The sequence below is a fragment of the Buteo buteo genome, chromosome 13 (assembly GCF_964188355.1).
Source record: "Buteo buteo chromosome 13, bButBut1.hap1.1, whole genome shotgun sequence".
NCBI classification, from domain to species: domain Eukaryota; kingdom Metazoa; phylum Chordata; class Aves; order Accipitriformes; family Accipitridae; genus Buteo; species Buteo buteo.
This window is the reverse complement of record NC_134183.1, coordinates 4,480,946-4,501,820: the sequence shown is the minus strand read 5'-3', so window position 1 is coordinate 4,501,820 and position 20,875 is coordinate 4,480,946. Positions and strand designations below refer to the sequence as shown.

The 20,875-nt window shown below is 43.8% G+C and overlaps 2 protein-coding genes and 1 non-coding gene across 12 annotated transcripts; 2 read left to right on the top strand and 1 right to left on the bottom strand.

Moving 5' to 3' along the window:
- Positions 1–2,606: 2,606 nt before the first annotated feature.
- Positions 2,607–11,720, bottom strand: KPNA2 (karyopherin subunit alpha 2). Of its 4 annotated transcripts, XM_075044290.1 has the most exons (12): positions 11,605–11,720; positions 10,196–10,284; positions 8,074–8,189; positions 7,839–7,976; positions 7,334–7,422; positions 6,229–6,497; positions 4,966–5,060; positions 4,614–4,877; positions 3,755–3,988; positions 3,485–3,667; positions 3,227–3,376; positions 2,607–3,100 (listed from the first exon to the last, which is right to left on the bottom strand). In XM_075044290.1, exons 2-12 carry the CDS (start codon positions 10,245–10,247, stop codon positions 3,008–3,010), a joined length of 1,683 nt encoding a protein of 560 aa, XP_074900391.1. In that variant the 5' UTR covers positions 10,248–10,284; positions 11,605–11,720; the 3' UTR covers positions 2,607–3,007. The 4 variants fall into 4 exon arrangements, with proteins under 4 accessions (XP_074900391.1, XP_074900389.1, XP_074900392.1 ...); XM_075044288.1 differs by lacking the exon at positions 11,605–11,720 and having other exon boundaries at positions 10,196–10,720; XM_075044291.1 differs by lacking the exons at positions 10,196–10,284; positions 11,605–11,720 and adding an exon at positions 9,073–9,283.
- On the top strand, positions 11,100–11,172 carry TRNAR-CCG (transfer RNA arginine (anticodon CCG)). Its single transcript has one exon. It is a non-coding gene; the product is annotated as a tRNA-Arg (tRNA).
- On the top strand, positions 11,432–18,953 carry C13H17orf58 (chromosome 13 C17orf58 homolog). Of its 7 annotated transcripts, none has more exons than XM_075044298.1 (6): positions 11,432–11,586; positions 12,049–12,204; positions 15,444–16,070; positions 16,192–16,272; positions 17,894–18,085; positions 18,686–18,953. In XM_075044298.1, the coding sequence occupies exons 3-6, from the start codon at positions 15,866–15,868 to the stop codon at positions 18,871–18,873; spliced, it is 666 nt and encodes a 221-aa protein (XP_074900399.1). In that variant the 5' UTR covers positions 11,432–11,586; positions 12,049–12,204; positions 15,444–15,865; the 3' UTR covers positions 18,874–18,953. The 7 variants fall into 7 exon arrangements, with proteins under 7 accessions (XP_074900399.1, XP_074900398.1, XP_074900397.1 ...); XM_075044297.1 differs by having other exon boundaries at positions 12,033–12,204; XM_075044296.1 differs by having other exon boundaries at positions 11,885–12,204.
- The last annotated feature ends 1,922 nt before the right edge of the window (positions 18,954–20,875 follow it).

Below are 20,875 nucleotides of genomic sequence, written 5' to 3'. Positions count from 1 at the left end.
GATTAAAGCAAGTTGTGCTTTAAAGTGACAGTATCCTGACATACCACTTTTAAAAGATTATACCTTATATTCAGTATTTAATCTAATTAAATAGTAGGGAATTAGCACAGAGATGTTTTCTGTAATTACAAGAGGCGCCCTCATGGATTTTCTCTCAGTATTTTCTTAATAGAAAAATAAAGTACATCATACCTGAGTGGTCCAGGCTGGATGAAACTCCACATCAACCTCTTAGAAGCAAACGAGACTGTGAGGCTGCCTGTAGCACCCTCTACAGGAAGATGAGATATTTTACAGAGTTAGAAAACTGAAGATTACTCAAGAATTCCAAATTATGTTTCACAAGTCATTGTGTCATTACCCTTATAAACCTACAAACAAAGTATGTGGAAGCAATGATTTAACTTATTAAAGCTGACTTAGCATAACTGCTTTTATGTAGGTTAATTCTTTCAGTTCCCTATAGACCGTTACACAGAAAATCATGATTTTCTAACTGATACTTTTAGGTCAAAGTTGGAGGTTTGACAACAAAGCAAAGGACACATGAAGCTTCACTGCAGATACATAAAAGCCCTATTTGGTTGGTTTTTCACCCCAGAACATTAAAGGATTCAGCATTACAAGGCAGATGGTTCTTTCCGCTTTGCATGTGTACTACTAAGATAATACCAGAATCTGGTGCCAAGGGTGTTGCAGTGTCTGTGGTGTTAGATTTGTGTTCTGCTCCTCAGTCTGGCACTATCTACAGCTTCTTCTGCAGGTGCTGGGTGCCACCTGCAGTCTCTCCCATTAATACAGAAGGCAGGCAGGGCTGGGAACATGCCACAACCACAGTTCAGTCTTACCCTTCATTTGGCAGCACAGGCACAGAGGCAGAAGGTTAGCAACACTGACATCAACTTCTCAGGCAGAAGGTGCAATAGTGTTACAATAGCCATTGGTCTGATTAGAGGCTTTAAAAACTCTATAGTAAAGCTTATTACTTGCTGCAGCTTTGTTCTGAGGTAAAGAAAAAGCAGTTAAAGTAACAGTCAGAAGTATAAAGTCATCGCTAATCAGCTCAGGATAGTGTGATATTTGCAAGACAATATCTTTTGTGACATGTAAAAACTGCAACCCTGTTGATACACCAGTGACAGCAATATAAGTGTCTCACAATCATGTTCTGAGCTGGATGAAAAAACTCAAATGGCTTAAATAGCCCAGTAGAAGTATGTTTATGTAGGTGAGTTCACAAGTGATTGCTCTGCAGGAAACATTATTGCTGCTAACCGTAAGAAGAGACATGAATATATATGCAGACAAGTTATCTGCTACCTTTTGAACATTATCACTATCCAACAGTACCTAAGATCCAAGCTAGTAGCTTGCACAGGGAAGTCATGTGGATGCATATGTAGATCATCAGCTTCCAGTTAGGGAGGGTACCATTTTTGTAAGCAAGTGTGAAATAGGTAGCAGTAGACTTGCACCACAATAATGGAAGTGAGAGTGACATCTTCCAACACTAGCAATAACTCATTTAAAGAAGTCTTCAGTAGCAGTATATGAGAATCATAATCTAGGCTTAGAAAGAATGTCCTTTTAAGATGAAGTATTCTTAATGAAGAAATTAAAGAGTTACACCCAATCCACTTACATATGCATATAAACTTTAAAATAGACTTGAAAGCACACAAGCAGACTAGTGCCAATTATTTTATCAGGTTCACTTAAAGTACAAAGGTTTTATTTGTTTTGTATTTCTTTGGGTTTTTACCCCCCAAAAAAAAGGGCAGAAACAGCCTATGGGAACTCTGGGAGAATTGTCTACCCACTAGGTTCCCCCCCCCTCCCCCTTTTATTAATAATTGAAGTGCCATGCTATGTTTCAGATATAAGTCATGCTTATGAAAAACCTAGCTATGAAAAACTGACATCTCCTACACCATCATAAGAGCTGCAGAAGCTCAGAGAGCTGAGTCAATATAGTTAGGGAGTCCTAGATTGTTCCAGTTAATGAAATCAATCAAGTTTTTCCAGAAAGCTGGAAAACCAGAATACAGTTCTTCTCCACACCCTACCCTCCCCCCCGCCCTAAATCCTCACCCTACACAACCACATGCAGACACAGAGTAGGTTACTGTAAGGATTTTAGAAGTAAAGGGACAATCAATTGATTCCAAGATTAGGCCTTCATTTTTGCTCTCTAGAGCAGACAACTGCTCCAAAGCATTTCCTATGCTAAGGCTACCTGAACATACTTACAATTGGTTAACTTACCCCTCCTCCACACTATTCCTTGCAGTTAAGTACTGCTACTACAGTCTTCAAATATTTCTCCATAAGGCAGAAGATAGTTTAGCTGAGTTAGAAACAGAGTAGAACAAGTCAGACTTCTGTAAGAGATGTCTAGAGACAAGCAGCAATTCATTTGTTCTGCACTAACAGAAGGCAGCTACATGCAGAAGTCAGAGTGTGACTAAGCTGTTTTACAACCACCATCTTCAGCATTGATTCTCTCATTGTTTAGATCTGCATTCTTGCCATTACACATTTTTGACTGAATATACTTATCAGTCACCTTAAGAGAACAACTAACACAGTTCAGTTTGATGTATTGATATCACTTTATTGAACATCAAATAAAAATCCTCTTTGGAAGCCTACTCAGTGTACTGATTACAGCAATAGGTTATATAGAATGTAATAGGTTATGAAGAGGCTTGCAAAGTAGTGGCTCATGCTTTGTGAGAAGCCGGTATTGCCCGCTTACATCCTTATCCCTGACAGGGACAGTAAGAGCCAGAAAGAGAACACATATTTACAAGTATGTCAAAGAATGAAGTTTACAGTTAGAAATTCACATATGTACAGTTGTGAACTGTTCAAGTATGTTTCAGTTAGACAAAGTGCTACAGGTCACATAAAAACCACAGTAAAAACAAGAGGAACTATTAAGACAAAGAGGTGGCAGTCATTTGTGTGCCAAATGACTTGTAGGTGGTTGCAATATGCGCAAGATCTAAAAGTTGAAAGTATCTGGAGTATTGCCCTGAATTTGGAAAGTGTAGCTGGCAGCAGTAGATTCTGGTACAACATTTTGGTCTTCCTCCTCCTAGAAGAAAAAGAAAAGAGTTTTGAAAGAGCAGTAGCATTTTAACCTAGTAGTCAGTGCAAGAATAGAAAATGCTAGAATAGAAAATATGTGGGGAAAAAAAAATGTTATCCTGCAGCCACTTACTTCCGCTGAGAAATATTTCTCAATCAGGGTGGATGAGGCTTTGTATACTTGTTCATTTTCATGTGACTGGAGAGCTTCAATTTTGTCTAGACCCCCACACTCCTCAATCATGAGGCAAAGTTTTTCAGTCTCATTAATCTTCTCAGCAGCCTGCAACAGATAAGCATGGAATAACCTCAGGAAAGAGATCCAGCACCAACTGCTGGAGAACCATTAGCAACAACATGGACAATGATTGAATATACTGCATCCACATACCAAGAAGATATTAGAAATAGCATCCAGGATAACTAGCACAGTTTTGCTGTCTTTAGCTGATAGGAGATTCAGTAGGGGTTCAACAACACCAGCCTGAACAAGATACACGATTTGGTCAATTGTTCCACCACTTGTGTAGTTAGTCACAGCCCACACAGCTTCTTTTTGAGATTTGAAATCCCCCTGTGAAGGTAAAAGCAGGGTATTTGAACACAGATAGTAGTAGTAGTAACAGCAAAAGCCTCAACATAGTAAATAGTTTTTCTTTACCTTCCTCAGAATACCAATGAGATAAGGCACAAGACCATGGTCTACAACTCGCTGAATCTGATCCTGACGCCCAGCAGTGATGTTGGACATAGTCCATGCTGCTTCTTTCTGAATGTTGTTCTTGTGATGAGAAAGGAGACTTGGAAAAACAGATAGCGCTCCCGAGTCAATAACAATCTGTGTCTGTTCATCAGTACCAGTGACAATGTTTCCTATGGCTCTTAATGAAGGAGTCTGAAACAAATATGAAAATAGTACTTAGGAAAACTGGTATCATCTAATCTGTGTTTGAACGAGTACAACCATATCTGATGTCCCTCCACTCTAGTCTTCCCAGTTAACAGCATGATATGCTATGTACTGGTGAGTTTTAAACTCCTCATTAGCATTATATTTGCAGACATTAAGCATGCTAAGACTGCACACTTTCCAAGGCCAATCTGCAAACAACTATCCATGACAGAGCTTAGGAAAACCATTTAAGTACCAATGCAGTTTTATTGTACTATAACTATAGCGTGCACAGAGCCCGCTTCTAAACACTGTCCCTGGAATTTGGATTTGCAACAGTAGTTTAGAGTTAAAAGCAAGCTTTAAAGGATGTTGACTGTTGTGCTGGCCTGTGTGTTAAATCTAATGATTAAGTAAAGAAGCTTGATAGTCATCAACAGCAATAGTCTGTCTCATATGGGGCAGTCTCCAGGCAAGATAGAAGCTCAAGTCTTACCCACACAAGACCTAGAACAAGCATCCAATTTAGGTATGAAAAGAACCATTCAGTTAAATGGACCCTATTCTAACTGCAGTTTTATTCACAACTTAAATCAAGCAACAGTAATCTGCATGCCTGATAGCTTACCATTATTGGCAGTTCACTACATCCCAAGAGTTTCACGAGTTGTGGCACCAATCCAGTTTTCACTACAACTTCTATCCTGTCATTGGAACCATCTGTTAGGTAGGAAAGTGCCCAGCATGTGTCTGCTAACACCTCATGATCATCATGGTGCAAGAGACGAACAAGAGTTGGAAGAATCTGCTCAATAGCTTCTATGGGTGGTGCAGGATTCTTATTACGACACAGGTTTGACAGGGTCCAAGTAACATTGCGTAAATATCCAGACTGCAAGAGTTGAAATAAATGATTAGCATACTTGAGCTCTTTTACTCACTTATTAGCAATTGTAACTTGAATCATACTGCACACTTACAGCCAGGGAAGAGAGATCAGGAACAGCTAGTAGACTCAGCAGCGGCTCAATTGCACCAAATTTAATAACAAGATCTCTATAGGCAGAGCCATCCCCTGAGAAAACAAGAAAAATAGCCAGGTGAAGACCAGAATAGAGGGACATGTGCATGCAGAATCATTAAGTGTTAGAGGATGAATTCTTCTACTGCTTAATAAGGGCTAGATAAAATAAGAAGAAAAAAACAGGACAAAAGAACTACTGCCATGGTTAAGTCATATGACAAGCATGTGTTTTTCTAATTAAGCCACTGAGCTTAATTTTTTTTTCTGCTGGAAAAAAAGAGGTAATTTAGCATATGTTTTCTATACAGCTTGTCTTAGAGTTCATAACTAAGCAGGGACTTGCATGTTTCTTTGAAAACCTATCTAAGCCCTACCACTAGAACAGAGCTCTTCCCATAATATGGAACTTCAAATGCATTATAATCATTGGTTGCATGACTGAGTTTTATAGTATAATGCTGACAGAATATCAAAGTTTGAATTCTTCTATTGCAAAGTACAAAAATACCTTATAACTGAGTTTAAAAAAACTCTAAGGACAAACTTTAAGAAAACTCCAATTAAACGAGGCTTTTATTGAGCTCAATATTTTGCATGTTCACTGTTCTCTAAGGCAGAGCTGTTGGAAACAATACAGCAAATTAAATATTTAACTATATTATTAATTTTGACCAGGTTTGGTTTTTTGTGGTTTTTTTTTTTTTTAAGAATGGGATCCAACACTGGCAGATCACGTAATCCTGAAAGGTGCATGAGAAACTTCAGTATATTGTACTTTCACATCAGTAAGTAGCTGCTTCAAAGCCAGGATTATTGGCCATCACATACACAGTTATGTGAGCCATCTGCTTCCTCCCTTCCCCCTTCTAGTCAACACACAGAACAGAGCTCACTGATAAGTCACAAAAACATCAAGTGAGATATGTTAAAAAGCCCTATGTTGTAGCATGGTTATGTAGCTCTGTCAAAATTGACCTGAAATATGGAAGCAATCCACATAATCCAACCCACAGGTTGCCAGGGATTGCATAAGACATCTTATACCAGGTCTGAAGATAAAGAATTGTCTATAACATACTCTACATTGCAGAGCATGTCTTTACTTGAAAACCATTAAGGCAGAACTCCCAAGAAGCTCAGTATGCTGCATGACATGCAAGTAGTAATGTCCTCCTATCTTAAATAAGGTCTGAAATAGTTGTCTAGCATAGTGACATACCTGCAATATTTCCTAATGCCCACACAGCCTGTTCACTAATGTGAGTATGGGGAGAGGCCAATAGTGAAATAAAGGCTGGAATAGCCCCTCCATCTACTACTGCCTTTGTTTGTTCCGACGTGCCAGAAGCAATGTTGGTAAGCGCCCAGGCAGATTCAAACTGAATAGGACTACAGTCTGCTCTACCCAAGAAGGAGACAAACTTTGGAATCAAACCAGCCCGAATTATGTTGTCTATTGGGGGCTGCTTCTCTCTTGAGAGGAGTTTCCTAAGGAGGAAGACAAACAGAAAGCATTATTTTTGCTTGCAGAGATCTGAACAACAGATTAAATAGTCTAAAAAATCCATGTTTAAAAAAAGAAAAGGTTTAGCATTGCCTTAACATTCAGAGAAGGCAACGCAACACAAAGGAGAAATACAGACAAGCTACAGACAAGCTGAACACTAGCTTCCTTAACCTCTGTTAATATTGGTTTTGGCATGTCTTCACTACATGAGAGGTTCTGTTCAGACTCTGAAATAAAGCAGACACACAAGAGTCATAATACATCTGAATTGCTAGAGGTTTCTCAGCAGAGAGAGGTTAATGACTGCCAGAAGCAGCACTGCAGCAGTATACAAGCTTGCAAAAAAGAGATTTTAGATTTGGAAAGAGAAACAAAACTTGGCATACTTCAAACCCCAGTCATCTACTGTTCACATTATTCTAAGGTAGATCACTGCACTCAAATATTGCAGTCAGTTATTAACAGTTTAAAGATATTATTTTGCTATAACAAAGGGTTTACTATTATTACTCCTACAACTCTAAGATGGACTACTGTTTATTTTGCCACCTCAAAACCACTAGAAAGAATTACTACTTCCTAGTAAAATGTTCAGGCACTTCAAATATTCAAAAGCCACATGGTTTCAATAAAATTATGACTAAGTTAAGTGTACCTAAACATTGTGTATAAGGTTGACTCAGGTGTTTGTTGAAATACTGTCTGATAAGAGCCACAGCTGCTGCCATAAGCAGACACTTAGGCTCATAAGCCAGTTCTTTTACCTTGTCTAGTTACTGGCTTGCACAGCTGAACTGGTTACCTCTAAACTCCTTACCTGGCAGCTTGAGTAGCCTGTAGCTGAAGCTCCATATTATTACTATTAACTCCTCTGACTATTTCTTCAACTGACCAGTGTGCTGAAACCTGTACAATAAAAAGTTACATGAATGCTTTGTTGAGAAAGGCATGTGTCATCATGACCAGAGGCCTTCTATACAATACTATGAATAGACCCCAGTTTACAACCACTTCCTTTATTAAAGGATTGTACCACTACGTGATACTCCAAAACCTCATCAGCTGCAGCTTTGTCTACAGTTATCTGAACTACTGAAAGCTTTTTTTAATCAAGTGCTTCACACCACTCTTATACTAGGCTTAAACACAACTGGCTAAACTACATTTTGAGTGTTGTCCATTAGAGTTGGTAGTACAGACTTAAGATGGTAAAGCGCATGTAGTAGTGCTGTCCCCCACATGAGAAGGGATTCCTACTAGAGTGGCTGCATAAGCTTATATTGCAAGACCTCCGAGCATGCCTGTTCAAAGTACCTACTTACCTGATTGCTCCTATTTTCCTGAAGGGGAGAAGTGGCATCATCTGGTAAAGTGCTAACATTTCTTCTTTTAAGCATCTGGTCATCTTTCTTAGCTTTCCTCAGCTCTACATTGACTTCAATACGCCGCCTTCTCATTTCCTGGAGGACATACATTCATAGTAAATTCTTGGCTTTTACAACTCATGTTTAAAGAGATGATGGCTAGCTAAAGTACTAGTTGCATCAAAATACTCACTGTAGTATCCTTTCCTTTGTTCTTGAATCTGTTTAGTCTAGCTGCTGCTGTATTGGCATTCTCGTTAGTAGACATCTTGCTTATTAGATTTTTGAGAGAAACAGATAAAAACAAGCCTGAAAACAGAGCAAATGAACAGCAAGTTTACTCCACAAGACTTAAATTTAAAAACTGGGATCAATACTTGAGAATGAGAGACATTTGTCCATAGTGGATACAATAACGGCCTTTGACTTGATCAGAGATACTAGTGTCTTAACAGCTGCCTCTTTAAACACCTAGATGTCACAGTAAGTTCTAGCACTAACACAAAAGCAGTAGACATGCATACATCGTTTTAAGGCACTTCCAGCCACAAACATTCTCAGAGTCATTGTTTTTAGGAGCAAGATTGGTTTTACTTCCTATAGGCAGCACACACACTTTTAAACACTATTTTCACTGTGTCATATACCTATACTGCACAGGCACCCCCACCCAGTCCCACCCCGACCCCTTTTGATGGGAACAGCGAGACCCCGTACTGGGAAGAGCCCTCCGGAGGGATGGGGGTGTGGTTGCTGTACCGATACAGCCAGCGGCACGTAGTAGCAGCTACGCTGCTAAGGAAGCAGGCCCCTGCACCTTGGCCAGCTCCGGGGTGACCCACTGCGTAAGGACGGACTTAATTTCGGCCACAACTCAGCCGCAACACACAGCCTGCTCCGGGACGCCCCATTCCATGCAGTGGCCTGTGACCGTAGAGAGCCGAAAGGCTCCGGAGAGCCCCCCCCGCATAGGGACTGCCGACCTGCCCTACCGCCGGCGGAGCCCAGTCCCTTCTGACAGCCCAACGCACAGCCTGCACCCCCGCTACCCCATACACGGCTCGACCGCTGCCACAGGCTCCCCTTCCCTTCCTTCCCGCCCCCGCAGCCGGCCACCTCCGCCGCGGGATCCGCGCACAAGCCGCCGCCGGCACCACCACCACCGTCCTCCCGCCGCCGCGCCGCTCCCAACCTGCGAGCACACCGCCACTGCCGCCGGCCGCTCCAGGCGGGATTTAAATTTCCCGCGCCCTCGCCCTGCCATTGGCCAGTTCGAGCCATAGCAACCTTCCGATTGGCCGGTTTGAAATGCAGCTCGTCTCGCGAGGAAGGGGAAACGAATCTCCACGGTGCTCCCGGAAGAGCAGACCGGGCGTCACGTATTCAAATACCCGTCCCCCCCCGACACTACAACTCCCGGCATTCAACGCGCAGGGACGGTGTAGGCAAAACCGCGGGGCTCCTCGCCGGGAGACGGCGCATGGCATGCCGGGATTTGTAGTTTCACAGGGGGGGCGGCTCAACCGGGGACTGAGAGTAGGATGGTCGGCGGGAGGTTTGCACCCCCCCGATGGGGTGAGAAAAAGGAGATTTTTCAGGCTCTGAGCGGTTTGGGGCAGTGACATGCCTTTTCTTCACATACAGCCTAATTTCTACCTCAGTAACCATCAGGTCACCGCAGGCTTTTCCTGAGACTCCCTGCATTGTCCCCAAGAAACGTGGTGCCCAGGAATTTAAAGAACACCAATTCAACAGCAACCCAGTCAGATCAAAACTAAATCGTACCGAATGACAAAAAAAGTATGCCTGCCTTTGTGGCATGTCCAGCAAATCGACAGATTGGGGATTGTTTCAGATGCGTTTGGCCTATTTGCAAGGGATGGAATACAAAAGGAGACCCTGTTTCACAGGAGATGTAATTCAAACCATTAAACCTGGGGGGAAAAACATGACTCTGCCAGCAATTCAGGCATTTCCACACATATAATGTACAATTCAGGGCAGAGAAGCGTCAGAGACACACATTGATACATCTGTGTGTTAAACCATTACATTAAACCATTTACACTGAACTGTAGATGCACACAGTAGTTGACAAAAATGTACGCAGAGGAGGAACTACCAGTGACATTTTACATAGCGGTTTTTGGGCCTTACAGTTCCGAGCTTTGTAAAATAAAAACATCACAAGAACATTTAAGCAGGAGCAGGGAAGTCAAGAGAAGAGAAAGCGCATCATTCACAAACAGAGATACTGAAAGGGGCTAGTCTGACAGAAAAAGAGCAGCTCAACAGTAGAAATCGAGGTAAAACACCTGGCATGCAGAAGGATCGGAGGGCCTGCGTGAAGGAAGTCCGCCAGGTCATGAATTGCCGTGAAGCGCGCCGTCTGGAGCAGCGTAACCTGGACGAAGGAGACAAGGAGAGCGCAGGGATGGGTGTTCCAGGGCAGGGAGATCTCGAGGTAGCCGCGTACGAGGTGCTGCAGGCCGACACGGGGTGCATGTGCCATGGGGCGGGAGGGAGGTGTCATGGCTTGAGGGCCGCTATCAGTACGGGAACGCCACAGAGGGATGGAGGGAGGCTGGACAGCCTGGGGGCGAACGACCCCACAGTGGCTAGGCTGGGGCTGAGGTAACGGGGAGAGGGAACAAGGGCCGCGAGGGGAGGAAGGGAGAGGGAACAAGGGCCGCGAGGGGAGGAAGCCGTGCGTGGAGCTGACGGGAGGCCGCGGAGCTAACTGCAGCGCGGCTCAGGAGGCAGGGGCAGGAAGGTGGCGCGAAGCCGGACGTGGGGAGACCCGTGAGGGGAAGGGTTTAAAGGCGAGGGTCCCGGGAGAAGGGCGGCTGCGGCTGGAAGCGGATCGCCTGAGGCGGAGACGCGCCTGAGGGACGGAGGGTGACGGCCGCGCGTGACAGGCCTCGCGCCCGCGTGAGGCGGGAAGGGGGTGCTGAGAGCACGAGCCCACCCCCTGAAGGCAGCGGCAGCCCGGGTTCGCGTGACGTTGAAGGGCGGGGCCTCGAGGCCCGTCGGGGAGGTCAGCGCCGGGCCCAATGGTGTGCAAGGAGGGGGGGCGGAGCCCTGGAGGGGAGGGGCAAGGATCGGGAAGGCGGGGCCTGCTGGTCACGAGCAGGGAGAACGTGCAAGCTCGCTTAGGGGCGGAGCCAGCGCCGGCCGGGCGGGGCTCTTACTGCGCGGCGCTCGCAGCTTTTGCTGGGTGACCCAGTGGCCTAATGGATAAGGCATCAGCCTCCGGAGCTGGGGATTGTGGGTTCGAGTCCCATCTGGGTCGTACCGTAGACGTTTTGTGGATCCAGCGCGGAGGCTGCCCGGCTATCTCCTGCCGCGCAGCGCAGTACGTTCTTATCGCCTACCCGCACCGCTCCCCCACCCCAAAACACTTTTAGCCGCGCCGCCCGCAGCCGCCGGGGAAGAGCCGAAACGGAGGCAGCAACCCGCTCTGCCGCCGCGACGAGCCCCGGGCGCGGCCTCAAATTCCCTCAGCCGCGGCCCGCCGCAACCGCCGCCCTGTCAGCGGGGCGCCCACCGAGCCCGGTGCCGCCGCCGCCGCCTCCTCCCGTCTCCCTTCTTCCCGCGGGGATCCTGCGCCTCAGCCCCGGGGCCCGTCTCTCTGACAGGAGGACGAGGGCGTGAGGCGGCCGGAGCGGGCGTCGCCTTGGCCGCCGCAGATGTAGCCGTGTGGCGGGTGAGTGTCCCCGGCTACCTCACAGGAGCGGGCGGGCGGTTAGTTCTCTTCCAGGAGCCGCGGGCCTGATCCCGGGGCGGCCGTGAGGGCGGGCTGGCCGGGGAACGGGGGCCGTCGCCAAGTGTCCCGGCGGGGGGTCGCGTCTCTGGGTCTCGCACCGTGGAGTCCTCCAGAGCCGTTGTGGTAATAAACACGCGAGGGAAGCTGAGGCTGTAAGCGTAACTCCTGCCAGGGCAGCTGTCTGCAGTCTCTGGGGCTAGGACGTGGCTATTGCACTCTCGGTCCCTGTTTTCCTCAGACCGGGAAAGCTTTTCCCCCCTCTCCGCTGCTGCTGGCATGCCTGTAGCTTCTTGAACGGTAGAAATACTCCAAACGCTCCGACTGTCCTTCTAATCAAGATCCTGTCCAAGTAAAGAGCCTGGAGAAACTCATTAATGCGGATACAGTCATACATTAATACAGGTTGAGTTACGCTACCAGCTAATTTAAACAGAAAACTCCCTGGAGCACAGAAGGTCTGCAGGACACTCACGCCTGCATCCATCCATCCATCCTCAGCGCAACCCTCGACAGCGCGAGTGAGCCTGTCACGCTCCCGACTTCTCTCCCTTGCTGCAGGTACGCACGCTGGTTGAGCGGGAGATGAGGTACAAAAGGAACATATGAGCTCACCTCATCCTTAGTTTAAATTCCTGTTTCTGTAGTAGCTATCTTGGGATACTTTTGGAATTAAAATGTTTAAAATAACAGAGGAAAAATAAAGATAAATTAAATGCTGCAGCAGAAACTTAGCACACTGAGTAACAGATATGTTAAAATTTCATTTATTTTGCATACTATTCTGGCTAATTTTCTATATATTCAGCCATAGCTGCTTGAGATAAAGCCCTGAACTTTTAAGAATTCTACTAAACTGCTTAATTACGGCACTACAAAACAAACAGTGTTTGAACTAGGCAATAGCTGGACCGCATGACATGGGCATTACTGAGGAATAGATTTTCTGTTGGGGGGTGGGTTTCAGGAGCTGGGATATAGTGCTTTTATGGGGTTTTTAAGTTGTTCATCACACCTTAAAGTCATGAATGAGTTCACTAACTTTCACAACATCCAGTAGCGGCTAGTGAGATAAACTGTCACAATGGAAATCTTGTCTAGCAATAAGGTCACCCATTTCAACTGGGAACATAGAAATAAGCCTACTTAATTCATGATGGGCTTTGTGCGTGAAAATTTGCAGAGTTCTTCATGTTAGCAAATACAGATTTAAAAATAAAGCTGTATCTGGGGTCAGCAGAGCTTTACCTTGGCCTGGACAGCAACTACTGCATTTTTCAGTCTGAAAAGAATCACTGAAAAGGGTTCCTTAAACTAAAAGAGGAGATTACCAGCTGCATGACTGGAGATGGCCAGAAATACCTGAATATGTTTCATTGTAACACACATCATTTACAGACACTGAATTGCAGAGGTGATGCATGTTCCAGCATCTGTCAATTGCACTTTATAATGTAGTTCTCCAAATAGAGTAAACCCATGTTTGTTCTGTATGATTTTCTCCACAAAATGCCATAGGAAGCAAGACCTTCCCCCAAAATAAAAATCTGTTGCTAAAAACGTATATCCATATGTTATTCCTGGAAACACAGGTGACTGCAGGCAGTATAGACTTGTGTGTATATGGGGAAGGGGGGTGTCCCTGTGCATTCCTCCTTGGCAGGGGTAGTGGGAGGCTAGCGGGGACGGCAGCAGCTTGGTCTTGCTCCAGTGGGTTGTCCAGTGAGTGATTCCTGTTTCCCCTAAGGCTGCCTCTCATTAGCATGAATCGGGGGAAGGGCATAAAAGACTCCAGTTCATTTTGAGTCTGGAAAAACTTTACTTCAAAATGACAACCAAAGTGTTCTGGCTCCTCTGCTTTGTCATTAGATCATCTTCCAGCTCAGTGGCCGGTAAGTCTGTTAACATTCAAAGCGGGGCTGGGGCATATTTGCCTTTAGTATCAGGGGAGGCTAAACACATTACTACAAATTCTTGCCCAAGCAGCCCTCTTCAGCTGTAGTCTTTTCAGCAAATGGTAGCAGTAATCATATAAGGGTTCAGGAAAGAAACATTTCAACATGTTTGTGGGATGGGAGTGTAAATTGCAATATTTGATTTGTCAGCATTTGAAAGAATTAAGAGCACCTGCCAAAAGCAGGCAGCTAGCTGGTGCCATGTATCCTGCTAGCCATCATTCAGCAATTGAAGTTTGACTTGCTTCTGCATCTGAGATTTTTTATTTGTATGTGACTTTTCCCTTTTAGTCTCCTTCCTCTCACCTGTAAACTTCAGATTTCTAATTTATTTCAACATGCTCTGTGCTGTCACATGTGTCTGCAGCAAGCTGTCCTAAACAGATATTTTTTTTTTTTTAGTACCTCATTGATGGTACAGAAATAAGATATATATCTATTCCATTGGGAAAGAGAAGTCCAGGAGCTGATTATGTTGTAGTTGTATTTCTTAAGCTGCAAGAGCTAGACAGGAATATCCTGGTATAGGGAATGAACCTCAAGGTCCCGAACAGATTAAGCAGAGAAAAATGAACTATTTTTTGTTATGATCCACGACTGAGAAGGTATGATAAACTGGTAGAAAAGTATACTTACAAAACCAAGTCCAAAACACCTGTTCAGAGTTCACAGATTCATATTGAACCATCTCCAAAACACTCTTGCCTATTGCTTTCTTTAGCTTGGACTTCTTCCACCCCTTTCTTCATGGACATTCTTTTGACTTTATGTGTGGCCAGCCCAAATATCAGGGAATCTTTCCCATGACAGCAGCTGGTGAGAGCGAAGGGGGAGAAGTGGCAAGGTCAGCAGTTGAGTCAGTTATAGAAGATAAACCAGGACGTTGTTCATCTGTGTATGTCAAATATCTCTTTTCACATAAGGAGTTAGGATCAGCCTCCTACACGATGCTAACCACAGACAGTGAACACCCAGACGGCGGCTGTGTGTGGGTGAACTGTTTTAAAACTGTGCTGGCTAACTAAAAGCATGCAGTGAAGGACTAAAGTAAAAGGAAAATTAACTACAAGAAAATTTCTCTCTTCCCAGGCTAAACAGAAGGTCATTTTAATCTGTGAGGTCCAAGTGATCAAGGTGAAGGTATAAATGAAGGCCTCTGTGACTGTCCAGCTTGCGTGAACAATGTCATTAAGCCTTTCCATTTTTCACTAGGTTGCCAGACACTTCCTGTCTTTCTCAACCCTTGTCCTCTCAACTTAAGAAAAGCCTTGAAATAATTGTTACTCAGCAGCAATAGCCTAGCTACCAGACTATGGTATTGCTACTATACAACTCTAGTGTAAAAGTCAGAGACCCAAAACTGTGGATAAAGATCTTTTTAGTAGCATTCAAAGCCCAAAGCCACTGAAGAGTCCAGATGACATTGTCAATGAGGCGTCCTATGGATGGGAAAACCAAATAGTTCTGTTGTCATGGTCTTTTAAACAAGCATCCCAAATGGCAATGTGAACCTTGCTTCCTCAGATGCTCCCTAGAGATTCAGGCTTTTGAGAAGAGGGTTTGTTTATACATGTTTTTAATTTGCAACAATAATAAAGTAAAAATGCAAATCTCCTGTGTTTTGCTCACACAGCTGCATTCTCTGTACTGGGCTTTCTATATCTGAGTAGAGAAGAATGAGGAGCTCTGCTATATTTCATCTGTTGAACTACTTATCAGTTACATTGTCTTATTGTTGAAGGCCTCAATAATGGACTAGAGCCGCAAATCTGCCAGGCACTTCCTATTCAAGGAATAAAAAAATTAAAATGCTAATTCGCTCTCTCCTTTTTTTTTCGTTTGTAGGATCCCTGCCCTATGCTGAGAAACCCAGTCAGACTCTCAGCAAAGATGCTTATAGTTCAGCAGACTCTGCACCTGGCCAAGTCAAACTGCCAGCCTGGGGCAGCAGCAGCACCAGAGAGAATCACACAGAACGCTGGCTTCTGCCTCCCACTGACCTGCAGCGGCCAAAACCTCCTGAAATCATCTCCCTCTTGTCAGACAAAAAGAAACACACCAAACCTTCTCTAGAAAACAGCACAGGGCTGAGGAAATGTCTTTTGCAGTATGGAGGGGCTCTGCCTCTGGAGAGCCCGACTGAAGGGCCTTCTCCTGCCACCTTTGATTTCAACCATGCAAACAGAAAGCACGCGGATAGACGGCTAGCTGAGGCTGCCAACAGCGTGTCGGCTCACTTCCATCACGCAGCATCTTCCTATCAAAAGATGACATCCTTAGTGGAGGCTCATCCTTTTCCAGACTCTAGAGCAGTGGAGTCAGATGATCCTAACACGCTGGATCACTTCAACCGACCAGGCAAGATAATCCCCTATAAACATACTGATCTCTTCAAAAAGATCACCAAACCCTCCTGGGTCACCAACCGCCAGTCATCCAGCTTGCTGTACCACTTCAGTGCGCTGAAGAAAGGTAAGGGGATAGGCTGCTCTGGCAAGGGATACCCTGAGCTTTCCCAAGGTTGGGTGGCATAATTTGGATGAAATACCCAAAAGGACCCGTTGCTGTCCCTCAGTCTATGTGCCTGTTCTAGATGCTGATAAGGAGAAGGCATGTCTGACCGAGTGCAGGAAAGAGAGAGACGAAGTGGAGGCCTACTGTGCGAGTGAATTTGGTAAGTTGTGTCCTCTGTGAACCACAGAGACAAAGCACAGGCTGCTGTTGTTCATCTATTACTGACATTTCACTTCTGCTTTTAAGATAGCGTTTCACTGAGTATGTTAAGTAATTACCAAGTACACTAAAAGAACCCATTGCAGCTGTTTATAAATGTACTACGATGAACAGTACCAAGTCTTACATTACCCTTTCCCTGCCTTGGGCTAGTATTGCTCTTTTTTCCATTTCCTCTACTTTTCACTCGGAAGAGGAGAGCGTTCTTGCTGCTGGTCAATGGAACCGAAAAGACCAATTGGTTTAGATACTCTAAGATTAAACACTGTAGCTGTGTTACTTACCTCCTACTATTTAGAGCAAGTTTGTGATTTTGGGGGCTAAAGTTTCAAATGAAAATAAAATGGAAAACCAACAAAAATAAAACTGTGACCCTCTCTCTATAGAGGATTCTCCTTGATGTTCCTTAGGACTCAATGTCTTTAGTCCTTGTGTCCAAGTTGATGTAGCTAAAGATGGTAGAAAATAGCCTGGCATTTTTGTACTGACTGTTTAAGAGCACGCATTTTCTGACTGAAATCTTGCCTTGTGCTTATGAAATTGTAAAATAGATACCAACTTTTTCTCACAGTATTTTAAGAGATAAGCAAAATACATGCCTAGTGGTAACAGATGTTTCCATTTGTAGAATATAAACACGTTACAAGACATCTGTTTTCTCTAAATGGAGAAGTCAGGAAGTGCTTTCTACAAATGCTATAGTCTTTATTTTTTATCACTTTCATGCATTCCTGTCAAACGCAGGCCTTATAGCGACCTGACCTTTGTTATTTCAGCCTGTAACAAATAGCGGTCTCATTCATCTCTCAAATTGAAAGAGATGGGTAGGAAAAAGACAGTCTGAGCAACAGATCAGCCAAGGTTCCGTTGCAGTGATCAGAAAGAGGTTTTCGTTTCTTCAGGTTTACAGTGCAGATTAAAGAATAAGTGAATGAATCAAAGTTCTCACTCAATGAGGCAGGTGTCACACGAGTTATAGAAGTCCTATTTGCCTTAACTGCCTAACGTGTTTGTTGTTTTCCGATTCCTGCAGTCAGCTCAGCACTTGTTAAAACCAGAAATTGGGTGGACAGCATGAAGTGATTGTCTGAGTGTACAACACTGCCTACTTGGTGCCCTTGCTGCTTGGTATGACAAGGGCCTTTTCTTTCAAAAGCTGAAGTGTTTCATTAGCAGGTTAGCTTTGTACTTCATTGTGAAATTTTACATTTGAAAATTTTACTTTGTTAGGTAAATATGTCCACTTTTTCTATATTGGGATGGAAAACAGTACTAAACCCATCACTTCATTTTGCAACATCTTATAAACTTGACTGAGAAACAGCTCAGACCTGTAAAGCATAAGAAGGTTAGTAACTCAGCAAAAACTAAGGTGATGACCTCATCAAATATGATTATTTGAAGGAACCTACTTCCAAGGCTGCCCACTACTGAGCCAAAGAATTTCTGCTGATGCTTACTTTACAGCATTTTAAATGAGAGCCTTCACATATAACCTGAGTTGCCACCAAAATATGTAATCTGATGCTTGCTTCTTTTTTTTTCCCCCTCCCTTAAAACAGCAGTGAATGGAATTGTTTATAACATGGAAAGAGTGGGGAATGGAATCCACTTGATTACGCTTTTGGTAAACAGCGATGGATTATACAAGATGAGTCGCCTGTACATTACTCCTGATGGCTTCTTCTTTCGAGTTCACATTCTAGTTTTGGATACTTTAAACTGCAGTAAACCATGTCCCGACTTTAAACTTGGTAAATAATTCCAGCTAAATCCATTCCACTATTCCTCCTGCATGCAGTGCAATTTTAGTCTGCCCTAGTTTAATAGGCTTATCCTGCATTGTTGTGGTACTTTGAAAAGAAAAAAACCACCCTATTTACTGTTAAACTGGAGGGCTTCTTCCCTCCCAGTTTCTCTAAATTTTCAGAAGAGAACCAACTGTGTGAAGAAGTCAGGTAGCAGCGTAGTCCTTTCTTAACTTTATCCAGTTCCAAAATGATTGCAAGAGGTTTCAGGTTTGAGGAAAAAACCAAAAACCCAAAAAACAGGAGCTTAAGATGATACCTTTTTAAGTAGTCCAGTTTGCCTTCTAGATGCAAGTTTATCAAACACCAGTATTTCCCCCAAAAAGCTTCTAATTGCAATACAACACAGTAAGTCATTATTTCCATGCGAGCACAACCCACAAGTCCCACTGAAGCTCAGGGTGCCGCTGTACTAAGCCACACGTACAGGATATATTTCTGCAGGGTACAACTTCCCATCTGTTCACAAATCTGTTGCCCGTAGAGCGAGTGTAGCGAATGAATCCACGCTTTCTTCACAGCACAGAAGTCTCCTTTATTTTGCAGGCAGCAGATACATTGTGATGGGTCGGATCTACCACAAGAGACGACAGATCCCCGCAAACCTGCTGCAGTTCCTGCGAGGGCGCCTGAGGCCGGGGGATGGCTTGCTTAGAAGCAGCAGCAGCTACGTGAAGAGATTCAATAGGAAGAGGGATCGCACAGTGCAAGCGGCTCACACTAGATGCAGATAAGGCTCCAGTAACCTCCGTCTAGGATACAGACAGCAGCAGAATTCATCTTCCAGAATAAACCCGGCCATGGTTTAGCAACAGCGGGCGACAGTTCTCCTCACCTCTGAAAGTGGTTGTGATACGACACTTGCTTTTGCGCTTTAGCAAACGCTAACTGAATGTCTTGACGAGGTACAGATATATCGTGAAGTTTAGCACAAAAGTCAGTCTAGGGAATGTTAAATGGTCATGAATTTGCTCCAGCTGTTTTCAGAGCCACAGGTTATTATTGCCTCCCCTGTTGTAACGTACACCTAATAATCTGTAGTAATTGTAAAGTAAAATTCTGCAGATGTTGTTCTAGGTCCACAAGAAGTAACTGCACTTTCAAACCCTTAACCTTGAACGAATGTTAGATGATACCATAGCTTTATCTATAGAGGACGTCCACTGTGTTTTCACACAATTCTGCCTAAAGTATTACATGCATTTTATTCAAAAGAAACCAGCAAAACTACATAGCATTTGTATTGTTTTGGTGTCCTCAAACATGTCCATATGACTTTTAAAAATTACGTCATTCTTCAAACAGAGCTGGATTTTCACATGAAGCATACAAAATAGCTACGTAATTATTTTGAGTATTTGAATACACCAACTGAAAGCAAATCAAGTAACTGCACAACACAAATGCCCAATTAGGCTTACGAATAACGGCGCAAGTTCATGCCAAGGAATGCAAAATGAGCACGCAATTGGATGCACATTTTGTATGCCTGGTTACACTGTCTGTCCCTTAAAAGTTCAGTCCTAGAGCTGTGTACTAAATGTCATTTTCCCAGGAGAAATATTACCAAGTTTGTACTTGCACATCAGTAAAGTTACTTTTTGAATCAAAAATACAATTTTTTAGTAATTTTAATGTGGTGGGATGCAAGAAGCTATGAAACTGCTGCAAAGGGGATCTTAATGTTTGCTATTCCAAGAGTCAGTATTCACAAATCGTTAAGTCTTTAAAAGAAACGAGTAAAATGTTCATGGGGTTCTGGGTTCACTGTCTCCTGGGTTCTGGAAGATCCAAAAAGCTTATGTAATGATATTAAACAAAGGCATTTCCCTGTTTGACAAGTCAGCTGGGGATTTTAAGATCTATATTTATATTAAAAAAATGGGAAAGTGCCATTTAGCTTAAAAAACCCCACATATATACAGTGATATATATGGTATGACGTCAAACAGGAAGCAGTGGCTTCTATAAACATTTTCTGTTTTGAAGCAAAGGCAGTTCTAACACAATTCTACCCGTCATACATGTCTGCAGCTTGATCTAGTGTCACTGAAAAGCTATGGAGTAGTGGATGGGTGATATGTCACGCTGTATGGAGTATTTCTTGATACAGAGAATAGAAGCCAAATACCAAGAGCAAACATCATATATTTTGGGACCCAAAAGGCTGTTACTAATGGACAGAAATATATTTGTAGCTTGTGCCTATCTAAAAAAATATACTGTCTCACTTTTGTTATGTGAAAGATTTTGCATGGAGCGCAGCACGTATAGATGGAATATTCCTGAGAGACTTTGAGGGGGCTTTTGATTTGGCAGAATGACTGTTCCTGGCAGTGAATCAAAGCACTGGAGTGTACTGGGAGGGACAGGAGAAGGAAGGAGGAAGGGTTGCATGTGGATCTCAAGTTTCTTTGTTTCTATTTTCAACTGAAGGCCAGGGACTAACCAGCAAATCCTACAGTCATCCATTTGCCCAGAACAGCAATGAAGCACCCTTCCCTGCCCCCAAGACGTTATCGTAATCCAAGACAGGCAAAGTGTGGGTACAAAAATAACATCCACAGCTATATCTCATTTTGATTGTCTCTCGGAAGAGAGAAATGATAGTATCCCAGTGCTAATGATATCCAAAGCCCGAGTAAAATGCCAATAACTGACACACAACATCTGCACCACTCTGATACAGCTATTACTCTAGAAGCAAGCCTGAAGAGCCATTTATTGTGTTCTCTT